At 46.7% G+C, this 24,605-nt stretch overlaps 2 protein-coding genes across 2 annotated transcripts; both read left to right on the forward strand.

Moving 5' to 3' along the window:
* The first annotated feature begins 2,258 nt into the window (after positions 1–2,258).
* Positions 2,259–21,485, forward strand: LOC132387781 (uncharacterized). The gene is made up of 6 exons (XM_059960152.1): positions 2,259–2,398; positions 5,555–5,647; positions 7,506–7,672; positions 8,573–8,744; positions 8,841–8,906; positions 20,736–21,485. The coding sequence occupies exons 2-6, from the start codon at positions 5,587–5,589 to the stop codon at positions 21,152–21,154; spliced, it is 885 nt and encodes a 294-aa protein (XP_059816135.1). The 5' UTR covers positions 2,259–2,398; positions 5,555–5,586; the 3' UTR covers positions 21,155–21,485.
* A 378-nt stretch (positions 21,486–21,863) lies between these two features.
* On the forward strand, positions 21,864–23,888 carry LOC132387771 (NACHT, LRR and PYD domains-containing protein 3-like). Its single transcript, XM_059960131.1, has 4 exons — positions 21,864–22,606; positions 23,201–23,287; positions 23,444–23,611; positions 23,748–23,888. The coding sequence occupies exons 1-4, from the start codon at positions 21,930–21,932 to the stop codon at positions 23,833–23,835; spliced, it is 1,020 nt and encodes a 339-aa protein (XP_059816114.1). The 5' UTR covers positions 21,864–21,929; the 3' UTR covers positions 23,836–23,888.
* The last annotated feature ends 717 nt before the right edge of the window (positions 23,889–24,605 follow it).

Genomic DNA, 24,605 nt, shown 5'->3' on the forward strand with positions numbered 1-24,605 from the left:
GCCGGCAGCCCATTCCACGTACACACCACTGCCTGCGTAAAAGAAAAAAAAACGTACCCCTGACATTGCCTTGGTACCTACTTCCGAGCACCTTAAAGCTGTGCCCTCTCGTGTTGGTCATTTCAGCCGTGAGAAAACGCCCCTGCCTACTCGCACGATCCTTGCCTCTCATCATCTTATACACCTCTATCAGGTCACGTCTCATCCTCCATCTCTCCGAGGAGAAATGGACAAGTTCACTCAACCTATTCTCAGAAGGCTTGCTCTCCAATCCAGGCAACATTCTTATATATCCCCTCTGCCCCCTTTCTATAGTGTGCACATCGTTCGGTTAGCGAGGTGACCGGAACGGAGCACAATACTCCATGATGGGTCTTACCCGGGTCCTATATAGCTGTACCATTACCACTCAGCTCTTAAACTCAGTCCCACGGTTAATGAAGGCCAATGCACTGTAAGCCTTCCGTAGCACTCAGCCAACCTACGCAGCAGCTTTGAGTGGCTTATGGACTCGGAGCCCAGGATCACAGTGATGCTCCACACTGCCAAGAGTCTGACCATTAATACTATATTCTACCATCATATTTGACCCAGCAAAATGAACTACCTAACACTTATCTTGGCTGAACTGCATCTGCCACTTTTCAGCCCAGCTTTGCATCCTATCGATGTCCCGCTGTAACCTCTGACAGATCCTCTACACTATCCACAATACCTCCAACCTAGGTGTCATTAGCAAATTTACTAACCTATCCCTCCACTTCCTCATCCAGGCCATTTCTAAAAATTGCTAAGTGAAGGGGTCCCAGAACAAAAGCACTAATCGTTGACTTGTATGCAGAATACGACCCATCTGCAACCACTGTTTGCCTTCTGTGGATAAGCCAATTCTGGATACACAACGCAAGGTCTCCTTGGATCCCATGCCTCCTTACTTTCTCAATAACCCTTGCATGGGGTACCTTATCAAATGCCTTGCTAAAATCCATATACACTACATAAACTGCTCTACTTTCATCAATATGGTTAGTCACATCCTTAAACACTTCAATAGGGCTCGTAAGTCATGATCTTACTTTGACTATTCCTAATCATATTACGCTTCCACAAATGTTCATAAATCAGGATCTCACAGGATCTTCCCCATCAATTTCCCAACCAGTGAAATAAATATCGTTGGTGTATAATTTCCTGGGCTCTCTCAATTCACTTTCTTGAATAAGTGAACAACATCCGCGAAACTCCAATCAGTTAATATCTGTCCAGTAAGGATAAACAAAACCTGTTCTTACAGGTAATTTAAAGTAGAAAAGAGAGATTTCTGGAAACTTACAGCAGATCTGCAGCATCTTGGATAGCCCCAGATCTGAAACTGTGTCTTCACCATTTCCCCTTTCACAGATGTGGCCTGATGTACTGTGTTCCCAGCATTTTTCATTTTATAACTTTACATTGAGTTTCTGCAACCCTGAGGGAAACATCACAGCCAACTGTGCTGTGCAAGATCCCACACAGCAAGAAGATAGTGATCAAATGTCCACAGTTTAGCTGCTGGAGACAAGCTGAAGTGTAACCGCATCCTCTCACAATCTACAGACCGGTGAATCATCCTGAGCAACAGCGCAGGCAGAAGACCCTTAGGTTAGGTTCCCGTCCCACCTCAGTCTGTGAATCGGAAATGGCAGGAACACAACGTCAAATAGCCGGCAACAAGTCGTCTGTGTGTGGCTGATAATCAGACATACGGGAACAGAGAGAGGCCGGCAGATGTGTGCAGAGCGAAGGGATCGAAGAAATGAGGATAGGACACAAACATGTGGCTGAGATTGAAGAGCTGCCGTCATCTTGTTGATGGTTTAAGGGACAGAATGGCCACCTCCTCCTGTTTCTCACTTGATGTTTCAGTGTTCCTGTCCAGTGAGGCTCCGGAGGAATGTAAATAGAAATTAGTGTTTATAAACATAGAAGTGTTTTCAATGAAACCTGCATAATTCCTGTTGGAGTGGGAATTCTGTTTCGGACCGGGATGGGAATTGATCCCGTAACTCTAAGAACCGGGTGGTGGAGTGATCGGGACATGGAAGATGCAGAGGGAAAAATTGAAAATTGTAGTTGGTGTAAATACGAAATAAGGTGTAAAATGCGGCAGGTAGGTCGGGCAGCGTGTAAAACCGGTTCAGATGGGAGACCCTCCTCCCGTCACATGATCCTGTTTCTCACTCCCATTTCATACGCCAATCTGCAGCACGTGAGGGTTCCGCCGTCGAAGCTCCGCCCCCGCTCTCACAGTCCCCGGATGGGCGGTGTTTTTTTTTTCTATTCTCTGTTGAAGCGGATCATCGGCTGGGAGCCGGAGGACAGATCTCGTCTGGGGAACAATTTGATCAAGTTCTCATCGGTCAGTATTGAGGCCGGTCACTCAGGGTGAACGCGACCGACAATTTCCCATAGGTGAGTACTGAGGCCGATCCCGGTGTGGAGGGGGGGAGATGTTGGGCAGTGAGTCCCGTTAACTTCCTCGAACTGGCGGCCTCGTTCCACTTCCTGGACACAAACCGCAGGGGTCCGTCCGGGTTGTACGTCCTTCACACTGAAACGCCTGAGAGGAACCGCGCTCAACCCCTGGTGTTCTGGTCCCAGGAGGGTGTGAGGTGCTGATGCCGAGATTGAACCCATCCATTGAGATGTACCTGGGGAACTTTACTTCCAACAACTAGCCAGTTATCGGATCCAAGCTCCGGATGGATCGAAGCCTGGGGTCGATAATTGCTTTACATATTCCCAACACACTGAAAGCGGCCATTTGTCCGGCATTGATTGTATGGAGTGTATTACACCAGGGTCAGAATGAACTGATAACCAACAAATATTTTAGCATGTTGCTGGCATTTTACAATCAGTTACCATCTGTGCATAATATAAAGAGGAGGGATAAAGCTACAGTTGCAGGAAATTTAAAGTAAGAAGACGAAAATACTGGAAAAGCCGATCGACAGCATCTTGGACAGTTGCAGTTCAGATGTAAGATCTTCCACCATTTCGACTATCACGGATGTAACCTGATGTACGGAGTTCCCATATTTTTCTACTTTATAATTTTATATTTTCTTCCTGCTACATTCAGCGGAGGCATGGCAGACAGCTGTGCTGGACAAGCTCCCACACAGCAATGCCATTGTGATCAAACCTGCTCAGTTTAGTTGTTGGAAACAAGCTGAAGTGTATCTGCATCTTCTCACAATCTACAGACCGGTGAACCAGCCCGAGCCCCGGCCCCGGCAAAGGGTCTTTAGGTTCCAGTTCAACATCAGTTTGTGAATCGGAAATGGCAGGAACACCACGGCAAATCGCCGGCACCAAAACGTCTTTGTATGGGTCATAATATTGGGTTAGTGACTCTGCGGGTATGGAACTGGCAGTATGGAAGCTTCAGTCCAAGTCGGCAATTCTACATCTGGATTGGAATTTCCTCAGTCTGCCGTGAAGCTGAAGCCCCGGTCGGCTGGACATTGATTGTGGGGAAATTGTCATCTGCACCACTCAGTGGGACATCATATCTGACAAGTATTCTGGAAACTTTTGAAGAGCTAACTGAAGATAGATAAAATAGAGCAGTGATGTTATGTACCTGTGGGTATCTTATAACAGTCACGTGACCATGATGTAATTGAAGCTATGCTGGAGATGAGTTAATGGTCTTGTGATGGGGGAGTGATGTAATTTTCCCCCCAGTGAGAGGTCATGTGATAGTTTCCCCGCCCCCAACCGGGTATTAAAGGAGAACCCCATCCTGTGACGTGGGCAGTTCGTGGTTGAATATGGTAGTGACTCCACGTTTCTGTGTATTCGGATGTTATGACGCAGATTCATTTAAAAGTGGAGTTTCACTTTCTGCCTTAAGTCAATGGTTATTGCCGTCAGTTTTGCCATAATACTGCCAGTCCAGTCATTGGAGAGTGAAGATTTGAAGTTCGGTAAGTTAATGATCGAGGAAAGTTGATTTCGACGGTCAAGCAGGTTCGACCTTGTTTGATTCTCATTCGGAAGGAATTTGTCAGCTATGTCCATGGTAACTCCTGTTCTGTCGGTAGAATAGAGGGTTGGGTAAAGTTTCGCCAAAGAAAGGTCAGTGTCTTTAAGCCGTTTCATTTTCTTCATTATGAATCCTTGGATGAAAACATACGTTGTCTGGGAACAGCAATAACACAACGTGAAAGAGAATTTAAATGGTTTCAAGAAGTGTCTCCTAAGCGACTGGGTAAAATTTTGGATTTTCGTATTACTACTTATGAGAACTGTTTTTGCTTTACCGTTTTAAGGACTGTTTTCGGATTCTCGCTTTAAGAACTGTTCGAGCTGCCACATCGCAGCTGACTTCCGGTTGTTAGTCGTTTGTTTACTTTTTGTTTTTTTTAGCAGTGTTTAAGAAATGTTTTATTTGTTATAAAAACCCTGTTTCAATCATATATTCATTGTTGCTGGATTGTAACATATTCATCTGACCTTTGGAAGAGTCTGTAACAAGATCCGGCATGGCAGCTCACCTGGAAGGATAGGTCACGTGGGATTCTCGTGGAGCTGGTGAGCTGGATTCACACCGGGTTCAATGACAGAAAGCAGAGGGTGATGACTGAAGATGGATTTAACGAATGGATGTCCGTGACGAGTGGGAAGTGCATGTCAGTGTCGAGGCCTCGTTAATTAGATATTCATGACATTGATTTGTATATGAATGTACATGGCATGGTTAGAAAGTTTGATACTAAATTCAGGAGTCTGCTTCATATTGCAACAGGTTACAATGACTTTTCCCAACTTGCTGTTTCGGATATATGGCGGGTCTACATTGTGCTTAACAAGGTACCATTAACCTATCTGATAATAGCCAGGTGATATGTCCAAAGAAATCTTAACCGAGTTTAGATGATAATAATGGTCTTAAAGTTCTGCCGGAGATAGCATAGTGGTTCAGAACAAGATGCCATGATGCTATGTGTGAGATTGCATTGTTCAGGATGTCAGAGTGATTCTATATAGACTCAAACCATGCATTTCCACTGGTGTCAATGCCAGGGGATGAAAAACTGAAAGGAGATGGTGAGAATCAGGTGTGACTGAGAAATCTGTATAATTCAGTGAAGAGAGGAGTGGATGTCCCATTAAACAGCAGAAATGTTTCAACCCACACTGCTGTAACGGCTGTCCATTACTCACCATAGCGCCACCAGTGGTAGGAGGGCCAAAGCAGTGGGCGCTGTCTGCTCAACCTGCCTTGCCATTGCATTGACACATCACTCCCGGTCGAGGACACAAGATTGGCTCCGAAAAGGGAATTGTGTGCAATATAGCACGTAGGTACCCCGGAAGTCCCGGCACGTTGTACAATAGATGGAGAGAGCGGAAATCGATGGGCTCAGCTGGATCAGGCCCTGTCAAGGCTTCAGTGGACAGGCCCAAGATGTTTGGAAGTGTTTGCCTCAGTTTAAAAACAAAACAGTGTTCTCCTGTAAACCCCAATTAATGTTTGACCCTCCTGTTATTTGTTTTGTTACAGAGAAACAAAAGCTGATCACACCTGTCCTCACAATGGGTCAATGCGCCGGCAGGCGAGGACTTCCAGTGTCGTCAACATCGGGAAAGGACACGGGTATGTTGGCGAATTATTTTAATTTATAAATACTCTGCTGATTCTGCGGCTGTATTTAATTCAATATTGGGAATTCTTGACCAATTTGTTTCTTCAATTTTAATATTCAAATCACTTTCCCATTTTTGTCTTGACTTATGGACTCCTTGCTTAATTACCTGTCTTTGAATCAAATTATACATGCAAGATATAAATTATTTGATATTTCCTTTTTGAATTAAAATTTCTATTTCATTAGATTTCGGCAATAACATTGTTTGACCTAATTTTTCTCTTAAATAAGCCTTTAATTGAAAGTAACAAAATAAAGTGTTGTTTGATATTTTATATTTATTCTTTAATTGATCAAATGACATTAATATTGCAGTTACTTGGAAATCGGATACACATTTAAGTATAGATTCTTGGAAGAAAGAAATCTATGGTTGTATTCCATTAGAAAAAAATACTTATAATTTAAGAGATAAATATGAAACATTTTTGAAAATTTGGAGCCCTTATTTACAAAAGACAGGATTAAATATATAGATGCTCTGAAGATGAAACAATTGGTTATTAGGGGAAAGAAATAAATATACATATTAAAGTTATTACGAATTCCATGGAGCATGTGGAGATCTTCCAACAACCAGGCATTCATTCATTCATTCATTCATTCATTCATTCATTCATTCTTTCTTTCTTTCTTTCTTTCTTTCTTTCTTTCTTTCTTTCTTTCTTTCTTTCTTTCTTTCTTTCTTTCTTTCTTTCTTTCTTTCTTTCTTTCTTTCTTTCTTTCTTTCTTTCTTTCTTTCTTTCTTTCTTTCTTTCTTTCTTTCTTTCTTTCTTTCTTTCTTTCTTTCTTTCTTTCTTTCTTTCTTTCTTTCTTTCTTTCTTTCTTTCTTTCTTTTTTTTCTTTTTTCTATAGGGCAGTTAGGGGGGAGGGGTTAAGGGGAGGGGGTATGGGTTATATACATTGTTTTTTCATACTTTGTAACCATTTAAAAATGCAATAAATAAAGTTTAAAAAAAAAATAAATATTGAGAATTCACAAAGTGTTTGTGAAAACTGATCAGAGAGATAAGAGAGAGAGTTAACATTTCTGGGGGAAATACAGTCAAACGTAGAAGGTGTACAATTACCGTCTGCTGCTGCTCCTCTAACAGATCGTGATGCACATTAAAATAGCGAGTTACTCTAGATGACATGGCATTCTGCAGATGCTGAAAGTTTTGGGCAATAAAAAGACACAAAAAATATTGGCAGAACTCAGCAGGTCAGGCAGCATCCATGGAGAGTAATAAAGATTTGACATTTCGGATGAGGACCACAATGAATGGAAGGTAACGTGGCAATATCTAGAATTTCTGATCCCTCATTTCCAGTCCGATGAAGGGCCTTGGCCCGAAATGTTGATTGCTTATTCTCCTCCACAGATGCTGCCTGACATGCTGAGTACCTAAAGCATTTTATGAGATTCTCCAGAGATTTACTGAGGAAGGGATTGACCAGGCAGGCAGACAGTAACCCAGAGCAAAGCCATGGTGATGGGCAGCACCAGGGGAGTGATGACGCTGGGTTACTATATTCTTAGGAATAAGTAGAGTCCTTTCCAAACAGAGAGGGATATTCCTGGGGACACGAAAGAGCAGCCTTCAACAGATGAAACTATACCCGCTCCTACAACACCGGCGCCACCGATCCCCCGGCCAAAGCCCGTTCCACCCCACCTCTCCCCCCCCCCCCCCCCCCCCCACATCCCCATCCCCATATACATATATTTCGGACTGTGTTTGGTGATCTTTAGGTTCCAACGATAAAGTTACTGTCCAGTATGAGGTCCGTAATTTCTTTAATGCTCCTCATGTTCCTTCACAGGTCCGGGCTCAGTGATCACCGAGCTCCTGGCAAGCTGGGATGATTTCCAGCTGCTGCAGTTGACAGACTTCTACCGGGACAGGCTGGAGCAGGCGATGGAAGGACGGGTTCACGGAGTGAGCCTGGCGTTAAAGGCTGAGAAACAGTTCAGCGGAGAGGAACATCGGGTGAGTGGGAGGGAGAATGGGTTTGAATTTTCCCACATCACAGGACTGATGGCTGTTGGAACTGACTCAACGGATATGAAATTAGATAAAAGAACAACTGGGAAATAAATACTCCACATGCAATCCGGATCATGTGAATCTGAACCAGATATGGAAAGAGTTGAAAAGAACCCACGGACTGGTGGGGAGCTGCTCGATGTTCAGAGTGAGTAACAGCATTAATTGCAAATATGACAGGAAGTTTCAATCTGTGAAAAATGTACAGAGTGACGGCAGGATGTCAGTGAGAACCGGGACATCATCAGTGAATGTCACAGGAGCCTGGGTGTGTTCAGTTCTGGGTGGAGATAATTCTGTTACAATCTGTGACTCCATGCAGTGTGAATCGGGGAACATTGCCATGTTGTAACGTGTAATCACTGAGAAAACCTCTACTGGAAAAGGGAAGTGAAAGGTGTCAGATGTCACCCAGTAATCCGCTGTCATGTTGGACACTGGCGGACTGAGGAGATGAATCACATCATAAGTTCTGCAACTTCTCTGAGGCTGTTCATTCTGTTATATAAAATAAAATCATCCAGTTTTATTTCTTCCTCTGTGATCGTTATTTTATGGTGTCTGTTTTACACCGTCAAATCCAGTGAGGGATTATTTATGGAATTGGAGCCACGTCAATGAAGCGGTCACAGACCAGCCAGGATCTCATTGACTGGTGGACCAGGTTCACAGTGAATGTCCCTCCCTGTGCTCTGCACTCAGAATGTACAGTCCATGTCCAGACTGGTTCAGCACCCGTCCGGGTGACTGCTCAGTCTGATCCCGTTACACAGCACATCATTTACTTCTCATTCTCTGTGTGAATCTGTCAGTCGCCAATATGTTCACTGTTACTCTTCACAGAAAATTTCTGATCTCGCTGATAAGGGAGAGCGGGCGGACAGTTCTAAACTCCTCCTGAGCCTGGTGATGGAGAAAGGCTCCCGTGCCCAGAGGGTGATGTGGGAAACCTTTGTGAAAATGTGGAATGATGTTCCAATGTTGGACAAAATACTGAACGAAATACAGATATATGGTGAGAAAATATCAGAGATTAATTCAAATTTGGATTGAATATAGCACACTTTAAAATTTTACACATCATTCCCTCAATGTGTTTAAATTCAAACAGGTTGTGATCACTCCCATCGATCAAACACCGCTCAAGGTTTAATCAAGGTTCTCAGTGAGCTGAAAGGTAAGTGAACGTGCATTGAACATTGAAGAGTATAACACAGGAATAGGTCATTAGTCATATAATATTGTGCCGAACCAGCTGAGAGGTAAATCTACATAGCCGAACTCTAATCTCTCCTTCCTGCACCATGTCCATACTCCTTCATCTTCCTTACATCCATGTGTATATCCAAACGTCTCTAAAAAGCTTCTAATAATTTGTCTCTATCACCTTACCGGGCAGTGCGGTCCATGCAGCCACGGCTCTCTGATGAATAAAAAGCTCTCCCTCACATCCTACTTCATTCTACAGTATCTCACCTTCAATACATTCCCTCTGGTAAAAGACATTTCAACCGCGACAAACTGGTGATCGCTGTCCACTCTATCTCTGCCTCTCATAATATTCTCAACCTGTGTCAGAGCTCCCCTCGGTCTCCGACGATCCAGAGCAAACAATCTAACTTCATCCAGCCTCTCATCATAGCACATGCCCTCTGATCCAGGCAGCATCCCGGTAAACCTCTTCTGCTCCCTCTCTAAAGCCTCAACATCCCTCCGGTAGTGGGGCGGTATGCAATAGCCCAGAGCAGAGTTCATTAAGTTGAAACTTGACCTCTGTTTCCGCCAACGGTTGTAATTTGCGTACGGCGGTTAGGTTGTTGAGCCACAGGGATCTGACCAGGTAAATATGGGCACTGTGACAGAGAACACAGTGAGACACATGGAAGCATGTTTCTTAGAGCAAATGTTTTCAAATGTCATTTTGAGGAAAGAGGCAGAGAGCTGGCGAGTTTGAGGAAATTGTTCACACCGCTCCAGGGCCTACAAGAGTCTACGTGGAGAAAGGGAGAGGGGGATATGGAAAATGGAATTAAAAACTTATATTTCTTCACACAAGATGCCAAAATCTTCTCTTGACAGCCACGGCCCTCTCCTGAACAGACTCTTTCTTAACCGTTTTCTAAACTTCCCCCAGCAGATTATCTTTTCTTAGAGTTCCAGTCACAGAATAGTAACAATCGCAACACTTTAATTAGAAAATCAGGTGACATCCCAACTGGTCTGTTCAACCACAGAGCAGAATGTGAATACATTGTGTTCACATCTACACCCCCTAGTGCAAACACTGCTACGGTGTTAGAGAGGGTGAGATTGGGGGACATATTCCTCAGCTCAGTCCACAGAAGCTGGAATTCCTGTCTGCTGGTGTTGTGCGCTGGACACTGTGGAAGGGTGAGAGATGGGAATTAGGACAGAGAAACCAAGGGTTATGGGATCGCAGCAAGGAAGGTGAAAATGACTGAAAATATCTCTAAATAATATTGCAATTCGTTAAACTGCGACCGTCTGGATGGAAAGCTCACTACATCTACACTACACTACTGTGAAAACGGAGCCCGGGGCAGTTCCTGGGCTCAAGACATTGTGAGGCTTCATCACTGCAGACTGAGTTAGATCACTCAACTGCACATTTAACAGAGGAGAGAGCTTAGGAAAGACAAACATCACAAAACTTATTAATATTGCATCAGCCCATGTTTTACCTGATTATTCAAAGCTCTCAACAGAAATATAAGGAACCTCGGCCAGAACCCTGGTACTGTCTCTCTCAATTACAAGAACAAATTCCAAAGATGATAATTTAAATATGGGACCAGAGTGAGATGAATCAGGATGTTTACAAACTACTCACCTCTGTTAATGCTGTTCCAGTCCACATCATATCAATGAAACCCCTCGGTTTCTCTGCACCATGGGTTTGGTAAATCGCTACAAGCTTTTTGTTCACTATTCCTCATGTTGTTTGCCGAGGGAACAAACACGACAGTGAAATTCCTACAGCCATTTCTGTACATGAAACAGAATCTCTCCATGACTATTGAAGAACAGCATTTCTACCACTGTCATATTCTCTAAAGAAAATATGTCTACAACTAATGTTTTCCTACGCTCCCAATTTCAGCCGAACACTTTGAATGGAGACCCCACACACCCCTGACAGGGGTCAGACACACTGCGAGACGGCACACAATCTCTGAAAGAGTTCCGACACAGTTTGAGACCCCACACACCCCAGAAACGGTCCTGACACACTGTGAGACCCCACACACCCCAGAAACGGTCCTGACACACTGTGAGACCCCACACATCTCTGACATGGTCCTGACACACTGTGAGACCCCACACACCCCAGACACGGTCCTGACACACTGTGAGACCCCACACATCTCTGACATGGTCCTGACACACTGTGAGACCCCACACACCCCAGACATGGTCCTGACACACTGTGAGACCCCACACATCTCTGACAGGGTTCTGACACAGTTTGAGACCCCACACACCCCAGAAACGGTCCTGACACACTGTGAGACCCCACACATCTCTGACATGGTCCTGACACACTGTGAGACCCCACACACCTCTGACATGGTCCTGATACACTGTGAGACCCCACACACCTCTGACATGGTCCTGATACTCTGTGAGACCCCACACACCACTGGTAAGGTCTTCTCACATTATGAGACCTCACAGATCGCTGGCAGGGTCCAGAAACTCTGTGAGACCCCATATATCGCGAACAGGGTCCTGACACACTTTGAGACCACACTCATCGCTGGCAGGTCCTGACAAACAGCCAGACACCAGACAACCCTGACAGGTTCCGGGCATTCTGTGGGACCACACACACCCCTGACAGGGTCCTGACACATAGTGAATCCCCACCCACTAATGACAGGGTCCTGACACACTGTGAGACCACACACCCCTGACAGGGTCCTGACACACTGTGAGACCCAACACACCCCTGACAGGGTCCTGACACACTGTGAATCCCCACCCACTAATGACAAGGTCCTGACACACTGTGAGACCCCACACATCTCTGACAGGGTTCTGACACAGTTTGAGACCCCACACACACCAGAAACGGTCCTGACACACTGTGAGACCCCACACACTAATGACAGGGTCCTGACACACAGTGAGACCAAACACACCCCTGACAGGGTCCTGACACACTGTGAATCCCCACCCACTAATGACAGGGTCCAAACACACTGTGAGACCCCACAAACACCTGGCAGTGTCCTGACACATTGTGAATCCCCACCCACTAATGACAGGGTCCTGACACAGTGTGAGACCCCACAAACACCTGGCAGGGTCCTGACACACAGTGAGACACCAGACAACCCTGACAGGGTCCTGACACATTGTGAATCCCCACCCACTAATGACAGGGTCCTGACACACTGTGAGACCACACACGCCCCTGACAGGGTCCTGACACATTGTGAATCACCACCCACTAATGACAGGGTCCTGACATACTGTGAGACCCCACAAACACCTGGCAGGGTCCTGACACATTGTGAATCACCACCCACTGATGACAGGGTCCTGACACACTGTGAGACCCCACAAACACCTGGCAGGGTCCTGACACACTGTGAATCCCCACCCACTAATGACAGGGTCCTGACATACTGTGAGAACCCACAAACACCTGACAGGTTCCTGACACACAGTGAGACCACACGGACACCCAGCAAGTTGCTGATACATAGAGAGACCCACGCACTCCTTACAGGATCCTGTCACGCTGTGAGACCCCACACACCCCTGACAGGGTTCCGACACAGACACCCCACACACCCCTCGCAGATTCCTGACACACTGTGAATCCCCACCCACTAATGACAGGGTCCTGACACACAGTGAGACCACACACCCCTGACAGGGTCCTGACACATTGTGAATCCCCACCCACTAATGACAGGGTCCTGACATACTGTGAGACCCCACAAACATCTGGCAGGGTCCTGACACATTGTGAGAACCCACAAACACCTGGCAGGGTCCTGACACATTGTGAATCCCCACCCACTAATGACAGGGTCCTGACACACTGTGAATCCCCACCCACTAATGACAGGGTCCTGACACACTGTGAGACCCAACACACCCCTGACAGGGTCCTGACACACTGTGAATCCCCACCCACTAATGACAAGGTCCTGACACACTGTGAGACCCCACAAACACCTGGCAGGGTCCTGACACATTGTGAATCCCCACCCACTAATGACAGGGTCCTGACACACTGTGAATCCCCACCCACTAATGACAGTGTCCTGACACACTGTGAGACCCAACACACCCCTGACAGGGTCCTGACACACTGTGAATCCCCACCCACTAATGACAGGGTCCAAACACACTGTGAGACCCCACAAACACCTGGCAGGGTCCTGACACACAGTGAGACCACACAGACACCTGGCAGGGTCCTGACACTCAGTGAAACACCAGACAACCCTGACAGGGTCCTGACACACTGTGAGACCCCACAAACACCTGGCAGTGTCCTGACACATTGTGAATCCCCACCCACTAATGACAGGGTCCTGACACAGTGTGAGACCCCACAAACACCTGGCAGGGTCCTGACACACAGTGAGACACCAGACAACCCTGACAGGGTCCTGACACATTGTGAATCCCCACCCACTAATGACAGGGTCCTGACATACTGTGAGACCCCACAAACACCTGGCAGGGTCCTGACACATTGTGAATCACCACCCACTAATGACAGGGTCCTGACACACTGTGAGACCCCACAAACACCTGGCAGGGTCCTGACACACTGTGAATCCCCACCCACTAATGACAGGGTCCTGACATACTGTGAGAACCCACAAACACCTGACAGGTTCCTGACACACAGTGAGACCACACGGACACCCAGCAAGTTGCTGATACATAGAGAGACCCACGCACTCCTTACAGGATCCTGTCACGCTGTGAGACCCCACACACCCCTGACAGGGTTCCGACACAGACACCCCACACACCCCTCGCAGATTCCTGACACACTGTGAATCCCCACCCACTAATGACAGGGTCCTGACACACAGTGAGACCCCACAAACACCTGACAGGTTCCTGACACACAGTGAAACCACACGGACACCCAGCAAGTTGCTGATACATAGAGAGACCCACGCACTCCTGACAGGATCCTGTCACGCTGTGAGACCCCACACACCCCTGACAGGGTTCCGACACAGACACCCCACACACCCCTCGCAGATTCCTGACACACTGGGAGACCCCACACAGACCTGACAGGTTCCAGGTACACTAGGAGACCCCCACACACGTCTGAAAGCGTCCTGATACACTGAATCCCCACACACACCTGACTGGTTCCTGACACACTGTCAGACAGCTCATGCCCCTGACAGGGTCCGGACACACTGTGAATCCCCACCCACTAATGACAGGGTCCTGACATACTGTGGGACCCCACACACCTCAGACAGTGTCCCAACACACCGTGAGACACCACTCACCACTGACAGGGTCCTGACACATTGTGAAGCCCCTAACACCACTGACAGGGCCCTGACACACTATGACACCCCACACACCCCTGACAGGGTCCAGACACGCCGTTAGACACCACACAACCTTGGCAAGGTCCTGATGCACTGTGAGTCTCCACACACCCCTGACAGGGTCCGGACATGCTTTTAGACACCACAGATCCTTGGCAAGGTCCTGATGCACTGTGAGTCCACACACCCCTGACAGGGTCCAGACAAGCCTTTAGACACCACACAACCTTGGCAAGGTCCTGATGCACTGTGAGTCTCCACACACCCCTGACAGGGTCCAGACACGCCTTTGGACACCACACAACCTTCGCAAGGTCCTGATGCACTGTGAGTCTCCACACACCCCTGACCGGGTCCAGACACGCCGTCAGACACAACACCACCTTGGCAAGGTCCTGATGCACTGTGAGTCTCCACACACCCCTGACAGGGTCCAGACACGCCGTTAGACACCACAGAACCTTGGCAAGGTCCTGATGCACTGTGAGTCTCCACACACCCCTGACAGGGTCCAGACACGCCTTTAGACACCACACAACCTTGGCAAGGTCCTGATGCACTGTGAGTCTCCACAGAGCTCTGACAGGTTCCCAGTACTCTGTGAGACCCTACACATCCCTCGCAAGTGTCCTGAGACACTGTGAGACCCCACACGTCCCTAACCGGTTCCCGGCACTCTGTGATACCCTACATGTCCCTGACACACTGAGATCAGATCTTATCAGGGAGGTTATTGTAAATGATCCCTTAGGAGGCAGCTAGGGACTGCATAATAGAATAGGATACGCAATATAATGTAGCAGAAGTGAGAGGAAAGCTAGTTGATTTGGAAGCTTCTAAAATCTAGCAATAGGTAACAAAAAGAAGCATAAAGAAGGGATGAAGACAAAAGAAATAAGTTATAGTCTATCACACAGAAGTTGATGGAGAAACTCAGCACATCTATGGAGAAAGTAGAGTAAACGTTTCGGGCTGAGAACATTCGATGGGACTGGAGATAAAACGTTGAGGAGTCGATTTGAAAGCTGGCGGGCGGGGTGGGAGGGGAGAGAGAAATGCCAGGCGATAGGTGAAATTTGGAGGAGGAGGGATGAGCAAAGAGCGAGGAAGTTGGTTAGTAAAAGAGACAGAAGGCATGGAAGAAAGGAAAATAGTGGTTGGAGAGAGCAAAAGAGGGAGGCGTAGTTGATCTCGGTATGGTCTGTTGTCTCTCGATGAAACCAGTGCCGAGCGTCTGCACTGTGTCCGCCAGAACAAGCCTGATCTCCCAGTGGCCACCCATTTTATTTCCACTTCCCATTCCCATTCCGATACGTCAGTCCATGACATCCTGCACCGTCAGGATAATGCCACACTTGGGTTGGAGGAACAACACCTTTTGAGCAGCGTCCAACCTGATGGCATGAATATCAATTTCTTAAGATTCCAGAAAGGCTTCCTCTCCCCCTTCACCGTTCCCCATGCCCTCGTACGTCTCACATGTTATCCCCTCGCCTGTCCATCGCCTCCCTCTGGTGACCCTCCCCACATTTTTCTTGTTTCCATGGCCTCCTGTCTCTATCAAGAATCAACTTCATACACTTTGCTTCATCCCCTCCCCTCCAAGTTTCACCTATCACCTGTCACTTCACTCTCCCTCCGCCCCCTCCCCCTCCACCTTCCGAATCTACTCCTCAGCTTTTTGTCTCCAGTCCTGCCGAAGGATCTCGAAAGAAAACGTCAGCTGTTCCACAGCTGCTGTCTGGCCTGCTGAGTCCCTCCAACATTTTGTGTGTGTTGCTTGGATTTCCAGCATCTGCAGATTTTCTCTTGTTTGTGGAATTACAGGCCAGTTTGCCTAACCTAAGTGATTGAAGCGTTGGAGTCTATCCTCCTCATATTTTACACCACCACCCAGCTTTGTGTCATCTGCAAATTAGCCAATGTTCCTTTTAATCCCTTCATCTAAATCAGTAATGTATTTTGTAAATAGCTGCGGTCCCAGCACCAACCCTTGTGGTACCCGACGAGTCACTGTCTGCCATTCTGAAAAGTACCCATTAATCCCTGCTCTTTGTTTCCTGACTGCCAATCAATTTTCTATCCATGTAAATACCCTACCCCCAATACCATGTGTTTTAATTTGCCCACTAATCTCCTATATGGAACCTTATCAAAGGCTTTCTATAAGTCCAGGTACACTACATCCACTGGCTCTTTCTTGTCCATTTTCATAGTTAGATCCTCAAAAAATTTCAGAAGATCAGTCAAGCATGATTTCCCCTTCGTAAATACATGCTGACTCGGATCCTGTTACTGCTATCCACATGTGCCGTTATTTCATCTTTTATAATTGACTCCAGCATCTTCCCTACCACTGATGTCTGGCTAACTGGTCTATCATTCCCTGTTTTCTCTCTCCCCTCTTTGTTAAAAAGCGGGGTAACTTTAGCTATCCTCCAATTCTCAGGAACCGATCCTGAATCTATAGAACATTGGAAAATAATTACCAATGCGTCCACGATTTCTAGAGCCACCTCCTTAAGTACCCTGGGATGCAGATCATAAGGCCCTGGGGATTTATCAGCCTTCAGTCCCATCAGACTACCCAACACCTTTTTCTGCATAATGTGAATTTCCTTCAGTCCCTCCATTATCCTATGTCCTCTGGCCACTATTATATTTGGGAGATTGTCTGTGTCTTCCCTAGTGAGGACAGATCCACAGTATCTGTTCAACTCGTCTGACATTTGCTCACTCTTCATAGTAAATTCACCTGTTTCTGCCTTCAAGGGCCCAACTTTAGTTTTAACTAACTTTTTCCTCTTCACATACCTAAAGAAGCTTTTACTATCCTCCTTTATAGTCTCCGCATATTGCCTTTTTTAGTAATCTTTTATTGTTCTTTAAATGTTCCCAGTGCTCTGGCTTCCCGCTCATCTTTGCTATGTTATACTTCTTCTCTCTTATATTTTATACTCTCCTTGACTTCCCTTGTTAGCCACGGTGAGAATCACTGATCCTGCTGCTCCCTCTCAAATTGTAGATTAAAACTTAACATATTATTGTCACAACCTCCTAATGGCTCCTTTACCTAGAGTTCCCTTATCAAATCCGGTTCATTACACAACACTACATCCAGAATTGCCTTCTCCCTGGTAGGCTCCAGCACAAGCTGCTCTGAGAATCCATCTAGAGGCCCTCCACCAACTCCCTTTCTTGGGGTCCAGTACCAATCTGATTTTCCCAGTCTACCTGTACGTTGAAATCCCCCATTACAACTGTAGTATTACCTTTGCAACATGCTAATTTTAGATCTTTATTCAACTTGCACCCTATATCCAGGCTACTATTTGGGGGTCGGTAGATAACTCCCATTAGGGTCTTTTTGCCCTTACAATTTCTCAGTTCTACCCATACTGACTCTACATCTCCTGATTCTATGTCACTCCTTGCAAGGGACTGTATTTCATTCCTCACCAGCAGAGCCACCCCACCCCGTCTGCCCACCTGTCTGTCCTTCCGATAGGATGTATATCCTTGAATATTCATTTCCCTGCCCTGGTCCTCTTGCAGCCATGTCTCTGTTATTCCTACAACATCATACTTACCAACTTCCAACTGAAATTCAAGCTCATCTATATATAATATTTTTAATCCATTACTCCCCTTCTTGTCACATTGGTCCTATTGCACTTGGCCATACTCTCCGATCCCCTCCTGAGCTTTCTGCCCCGTAAATTCTGATGTCTTTCTTAACTTTTCTTATTCACTCTTTCCCTTTAACTCCATCCTTATATTTCCAGTTCGTCTCCTCCCCACACTTATTAGTTTAAACACACGCGTGTTGCAGTGGCAAACCTGCCTGCCAGAATGCTGGTCCCCTGACTGCTAAGGTGCAACCCGTCCCTTTTGTACAATTCATCCTTACCCCGAAACTGATCCAAGTGGTCTAAGAATCTAAAACCCACAGCTCTGCCGGTCGTCTGTCTCTTTGGCTTTGCTTCAGTGCCAATTTTTGACTCGCAGACCCGTCCACCTCTCAGACTGGCAGTGTCTTCTGTCCCAAGCTTCCAAGAGGGTGAACATGATTTCAAGAGGCACATCCCCCGGGGTCTCCTGTACTTCAAGCTTCCATCTCTTCCTCATCGTCGCCCCCGTTCTCTCCTCTGTTATCTTCGGATGTAACGATTTCACTGTAGGTCCTGTCCAGAAAACTCACGTTTTTCCTGGATGAACCTGAGGTCATCCAGTTGCCTCTCCAGTGCCCTAACACGGTCTTTCAGGATCTGAACCTGGACACGCTTTTCACAGTTGTAGCAGCCGGAAACACCATCAGTGTCCCTGACCACCCACATCAGGCAAGCATCACACTGAACCAATTTACCTGTCATCTCTTCACCACCTCTCACCCTCACCAACTGTGGCGTAGTCTCCTCCCTCAGCTTCCTCGCCAAAGACTCGCTCTTTCCTCACAAGGACCTTTCCTCAACAAGGCTGCTCCCCGAGTCAAAGCCGCAAAGCTCAACTCCTTTACTGGCCGCTCCACTTGAGCTACCCCTCTATTTATTTGTCTGAGTTTTTCAAGCTGCTTGGTCACCTGAGCTCGATTGCTCAATCAGCTGCTTTCTGCTGATTCTGAGCTATTCAAATCTTGAATTATCTAATTAACTGCTTTCTGTTAAGATATTCAAATCGTAATTGACTTGATTGCGCAGTCAAACTGCCAAAATCTCTCAAGCCAAAGACTCGCAGTTCCCTCACAAGGCTTTACCCTCGACAAGGCCGCTCCATGAGTCAAAGCCCCAAAGCTCCAGACCTCTACTGGCAGCTTTGCACTGGCCGCTCCACTTGAGCTACCCCTCTATTTATTGGTATCAGTCTTTCAAAACCGCTTGGTCACTTGACCTTGGTTGCCCAATCAGTTGCTTCTGCTGGGCTCCTTTACTGACCGCATTTGTTGATGATACAAAAATTGGCGAAGGGGCAGATAGTGCTGAGGAAGCAATGCGATTGCAGCAAAACTTCGACGAATTGGAAGAGTGTCGCAAATGGATTACAATGTTGGGGAATGAATGATAATGCATTTTGGCAAGAGAAACAATAGGGTGGACTATTATCTAAATGAGGAGAATGCTTAAACATCACAGTGTAATGAGACTTCATGCTGGCTGCTACCAAAATTCCTCGGTCTCTGCTCTCTTTAACTCCCGAGCTGTAAACAACATGGTTTTCAAACGTGTATTTAAAGCCATAGACCAGTGGTCTCTCCCGTTTCCACAGACGTTGGCTGACCTGTACTCACATCTACATTAGCGTCCTTCGACAGCTGTGATGCAGAGGGCAGGCCAACATGCTGCATAACTGTGGCTAACAGGACAACGAGTAGTCAAAACTGTCCAAACGTATCACCGGCACCCCCATCCCACCTCTCATCAGCGACGTATATACAGAACGGCTCTGGAAAAGGGCCAGCAGCGTTAGGAAGGATCCCACCTATCCTGCCTATGGGCTGTTTGCCCCACCCCATGAGGGAGGAAGCAACATAGCATCCACAGCAGGACCACCAGACTCAAAATCAGTTACTTTCCTCAAGCAGTAAGACAGATCAACACATCCACAACTAACAACCGCACCCCACCACCAGAACGATTGAAAAAAAAATACTGAGTTTTCCATTGCATACACTATCTGAGTTTGAGCTTCATCAGAGCCAGAATAACAATTATTTCCTTCTCCTTTACACTCGTGTATATTCAATCTTGGATCTGTTGAGCATTTACAACACAGACTCTTTAAGAGACCCGGTACTGCAGATCTGCCGTCTCGAACCATTTTCTGGACGAACCCAGTGAGCTGAGCATCATCTGTGATGATGGAAGTGGGGGGTGGGTGGATTGTCTGTGGTTTGTGTCAAAATGCTGACTGTCTCAATCTCCTGAACAAGACATTGACATTTTCTCCCCCAGCCACCCAGCCACAGAGCAGATGCTGATCAGCGAATATACTTCTTTGCATTTTGAATCAGTGATGTTGAGAGGGGAGGGGGGAGCTGTGATTCCCCGACCTGTTCCTTTGACAGAATGCCAACGTCCCTTTTCTCTATCTCCACACACACCTCTTCAACAATGGGGATTAAAAGTTTCTTCCACATGAACAGTGATATCTGTGGCTGTAGTGAGAGGGTGTCCAGTACGGGACAGTCGGGGGTCAGTAAACTACCAGGGAAATTCTCATCTTCACAGCACAGTTAATATGGAAATATGATGACCATGTGTTTATCCAGACCAGGCCTCTCTGTTCAGTCAGGGGACTGTTATGCAAATTTACTTTACTGTACGGACATTCATTGATTAATTCAACTAATGCAATAGCTTTGGGCTCACTCTTGTGTGCTTAAATAATAAGTTCTGAGTTGAGACATCTAACAGTTTGAACACTGTCTGTTCCCATTGAAGATGTTCAACAGAAACACATGGAGACTCTGCGGGCACAAACTGAAACACTGAGAGTGAACACGATCCTGATGAGGGAGAAGGTGAAGGTTTTCCACCTGGTTGATCGATACGCTGAGAAATCGTCATTTCTGCTGTTCGAGATCGGAGACTGGTTGAACATGAGCTGCTGGCAAGACGCAGAGACCACGAGCGTTGGAGAGAGAAACATCTCCACGGAGAGATGGAAAAAATCCAGACTGATCAGTTATTCCAGAGCAGCTTTTCCCGAAGTAAATCCGAATCTGGGAGATCAGCAGCAGTGGCCGGAGTCGCGGGGTTTGGGAAAACAACAATGGTACAAAAGATTGTTTATGACTGGGCCACGGGGAAAATATTCCAACAATTCCAGTTTGTCTTTAGTTTCAAATTCCGGGAGTTAAACTCCATTAACTGCAGAACAAACCTGAGGGAACTGATTCTGGATCAGTATCCTTACTTTGGGAATTTCCTGAGAGATGTCTGGAAGAACCCACAGGGATTGTTGTTCATATTCGATGGTTTGGATGAATTCAAACACAGAATCTATTTTGCAGACAAATGGAGAGATACAGAACCTAAACACCAGTGTCCAGATCCTGAGTGGTGGTGTGAAGTGTCTGACATTGTGTACAGTTTAATCCAGGGCAAGCTGCTCCCAGGGTGTTCAGTGCTGGTGTGAAGTGTCTGACATTGTGTACAGTTTAATCCACGGCAAGCTGCTCCCAGGGTGTTCGGTGCTGGTGTGAAGTGTCTGACATTGTGTACAGTTTAATCCAGGGCAAGCTGCTCCCAGGGTGTTCGGTGCTGGTGACCACACGCCCCATTGCGTTACAGTTATTGGAAAAGGCAGAGATCAGGGTCTGGGCAGAAATCCTGGGATTTGCTGGTGAGCAATGGAAGGAATATTTCATGAAGCATTTTGATGATCAGACGGTGGCGGCAGCTGTTTTCAAACATGTGAAGGAGAACGAGATCCTGTATACCATGAGCTACAACCCCTCCTACTGCTGGATCCTCGCACTTGCACTCGGCCCTTTCTTCACACAAAGAGACAGGGACCAACAGCAAATTCCCAAGACCATCACCCAACTGTATTCCTACTGTATTTACAGCATCCTGAAAAACCACAGCCGTGAGATTGAGAACCCCCGTGATGTGTTACTCAGGGTTGGTCAGATGGCCTTCAGAGGAGTGTCCGATAAGAGAACTGTGTTTACAGATGGAGATTTGAACAACTACAATCTGCAGCCATTCCAGTTTCTGTCTGGGTTCCTGATGGAGCTTTTGGGGAGAGAGGATTCTGCCCAGTGCGTGGTGTACACATTCCCACACCTCACCATCCAAGAGTTTACAGCTGCAGTCGCACAATTCCTGACTATACATCCCGGAGATATCCTGAAATTCCTCACTGAAGCCCACAACACGACAGATGGGCGATTTGAGGTATTTCTCCGTTTTGTTGCTGGTCTCTCCTCCCCAATGACAGCTCGAGGTCTGGAGGAGTTTCTGGGTCCATTTCCTCATGAAACAACTTGTCGGGTGATGGACTGGGTGAAGGAGGAGGTTAAACGCCAGAGTGAAAACACATCGAGTGAAGCTGGTAAAAGGAGGCTCCTGAACACATTTCACTACCTGTTTGAGTCTCAGAATCGTGAACTGGCTCAGACCGCACTGGGATCTGTGGAAGAACTTTCATTCAGTGGAATGACACTGACCCCAGTTGACTGCGCGGTCCTATCTCATGTTGTCAGACTCTGTGATACAATAAAACGTCTCGACCTGTCGTACTGCCACATTTTGTGTGAAGGAATCCAGCAGCTGGGACCCTGGCTGCACAAGTTCCAGGTATTGAGGTAACTTAATTTTTCTCTCACTCTGAACTGTGAAATTGTTCCATTGTGTTGTTTCAATGTAAAGGGATTTGGGTAAAACTATAGTGAATATGATTGTGAAGAATTGTGACAAATGCGATCCCCCTTCCTCCTGTGAGATGTCTCTTCCCCAACTCCGTTCCTGCTGTGGAATCTCTCTTCTCCATCCCGCTTCGTCCTGTGGGATCTCTCTTTCACATCCCCCTTCCTCCTTCATGTCCCGTCTTTCCATCCTTTTCCTCAGATGGTGTCATTTCCCACTGACATTTCTCTATTCACAAATCTTCCTCACTTTGGGACTTTCTCCCCTTCAACCCTGTCCCTTCCGATCCACTCACAGGTCAGGAACACTTTCCTAACCATCGCGCAATGAGACAGAATATGAGGAGTTTACAGGGTCACACCGACAGACTAAATTACTGACATCAGTGAATCCCCTGTAACTGGTCAGTGAGGGACATTGACAGTGATGGGAACACTGATCAGTGGTTTACTGAAAGGTTCAATGTTTCCTGAAATAACCGAGTGAGAGAAATTCCTTCAGACCCATTCATTAATTTGTCTGTTTCTGTTTAGTCTTGGGCGGAATGACCTGGGAGATTCAGGAGTGAAACTGGTGTCTGCGGCTCTTGGGAACCCGGAGTGTAAAATACAGACACTGAAGTGAGTACCAGACTGTGGGAGATTGTGTTTACAGACACTGGGTGTCTGACACTGAACATTAATGTGATCAGTAATTGTGTTACTGATAAATTCTGGAAATTTGTACTGCCCCTGTCTCTCTGTGTCCTTCACCCTCACTCTATCTCTCATTTCCAGTCTGAACCATGTCGAACTTACAGATTCTGGTGCTGAGGATCTCGCCTCCGCTCTCAGTACAAACCGATCACTGATAGAGCTGGACCTGGGATGGAACCCGCTCACAGACCAGTCTGTCCCTGCTCTCCGCCGGCTCATACTGACCCACCCGAGTCTGGAGCAGATCATGTGAGTGTCTGTGTTAATGTTCAATGTGATAAAAATTTCATCAGATCCGCGGGTTTTCTGGTACCCCAGTACTCTGTTACTGACACGGTTATATAATCTGGTTTCTTTTTCATCTTTATTTTTCCATCCGTTTCAGGCTGGCAGTGAATAATTTCAGTGGGACTGGGGAGAATGAACTGGAGTCTCTACAGGAGTCTAGACCCGGACTGAGAGTGTACCTGTAAACGTCTGAATGTGTGAATATACCCGTCCACAAGATGGAGACAATTTGGCCGATCCCCCCCCCCCCCTTAACTCCCGCCCTTATCTTACCGCACTCCAGAAGCAATTCGCAAGGGTTCAGAAATGACCCTGGATCTGCGGTGATCTGGGACACGGACCTGAAGTGTGATTTGATAATCATCAGTTCCGTGATGCAGAGTGACAGTGAGAAATGGGACTGATTATTCAAACTGCCCCTGGTTGTCGCCGGTCAGTTAATTGTGTGTGACTGTGAGTGAGTCGGTACCAGCTTATTTATTCCCGCACGTCAGCAGCTCACAAATCGATTAATTTACATTTGTCGATGAAATCAATAAACCACTGTAACATCCTGTCTTCGTTTCGGACAAGTTTTATTTGAAGTTTATGCTGTCCCCCACACCCTGGGTGCCCAGGATCTCATCTCCACCCAGCCCCCTTGCTGGGAAACTCACCCCCTCCTTACACTCCACAAAGAAAGGGAGGGGGGACAGAGAGAGAGCTGGCCTTATTTGGCAGTCCTGCATTTCTTTCCGCTAGGAGGGGAATGCTAACGACATGGATATCTTAAGGACAGAGCAGGAGTTGAAAACGTCAGTATACGGAGCGGATTCTGTACATGGCAGAATATATTCTGTTAAATCATGCCAGTATTTCTCAGAGACAAACGTGTTGGTGGTTGCGCTCATAACTCACAAAACAGCGAGTGGCAGCCTGAACAGCCAATTGTATTCCTACAGCTAATTGAACTCCA

The sequence above is a fragment of the Hypanus sabinus genome, unplaced genomic scaffold (genome assembly GCF_030144855.1).
Source record: "Hypanus sabinus isolate sHypSab1 unplaced genomic scaffold, sHypSab1.hap1 scaffold_220, whole genome shotgun sequence".
Taxonomy (NCBI): domain Eukaryota; kingdom Metazoa; phylum Chordata; class Chondrichthyes; order Myliobatiformes; family Dasyatidae; genus Hypanus; species Hypanus sabinus.

Coding starts and splice junctions, on each gene's coding strand:
- LOC132387781 (XM_059960152.1), top strand. CDS start 5,587: ATGGGTCAATGCGCCGGCAGGCGAGGACTTCCAGTGTCGTCAACATCG. Junction 7,673..8,572: donor TCAGCGGAGAGGAACATCGG/GTGAGTGGGAGG, acceptor TACTCTTCACAG/AAAATTTCTGATCTCGCTGA. Junction 8,907..20,735: donor GGTTCTCAGTGAGCTGAAAG/GTAAGTGAACGT, acceptor TTCCCATTGAAG/ATGTTCAACAGAAACACATG.
- LOC132387771 (XM_059960131.1), top strand. CDS start 21,930: ATGGCCTTCAGAGGAGTGTCCGATAAGAGAACTGTGTTTACAGATGGA. Junction 22,607..23,200: donor CACAAGTTCCAGGTATTGAG/GTAACTTAATTT, acceptor GTTTCTGTTTAG/TCTTGGGCGGAATGACCTGG. Junction 23,288..23,443: donor TGTAAAATACAGACACTGAA/GTGAGTACCAGA, acceptor TCTCATTTCCAG/TCTGAACCATGTCGAACTTA.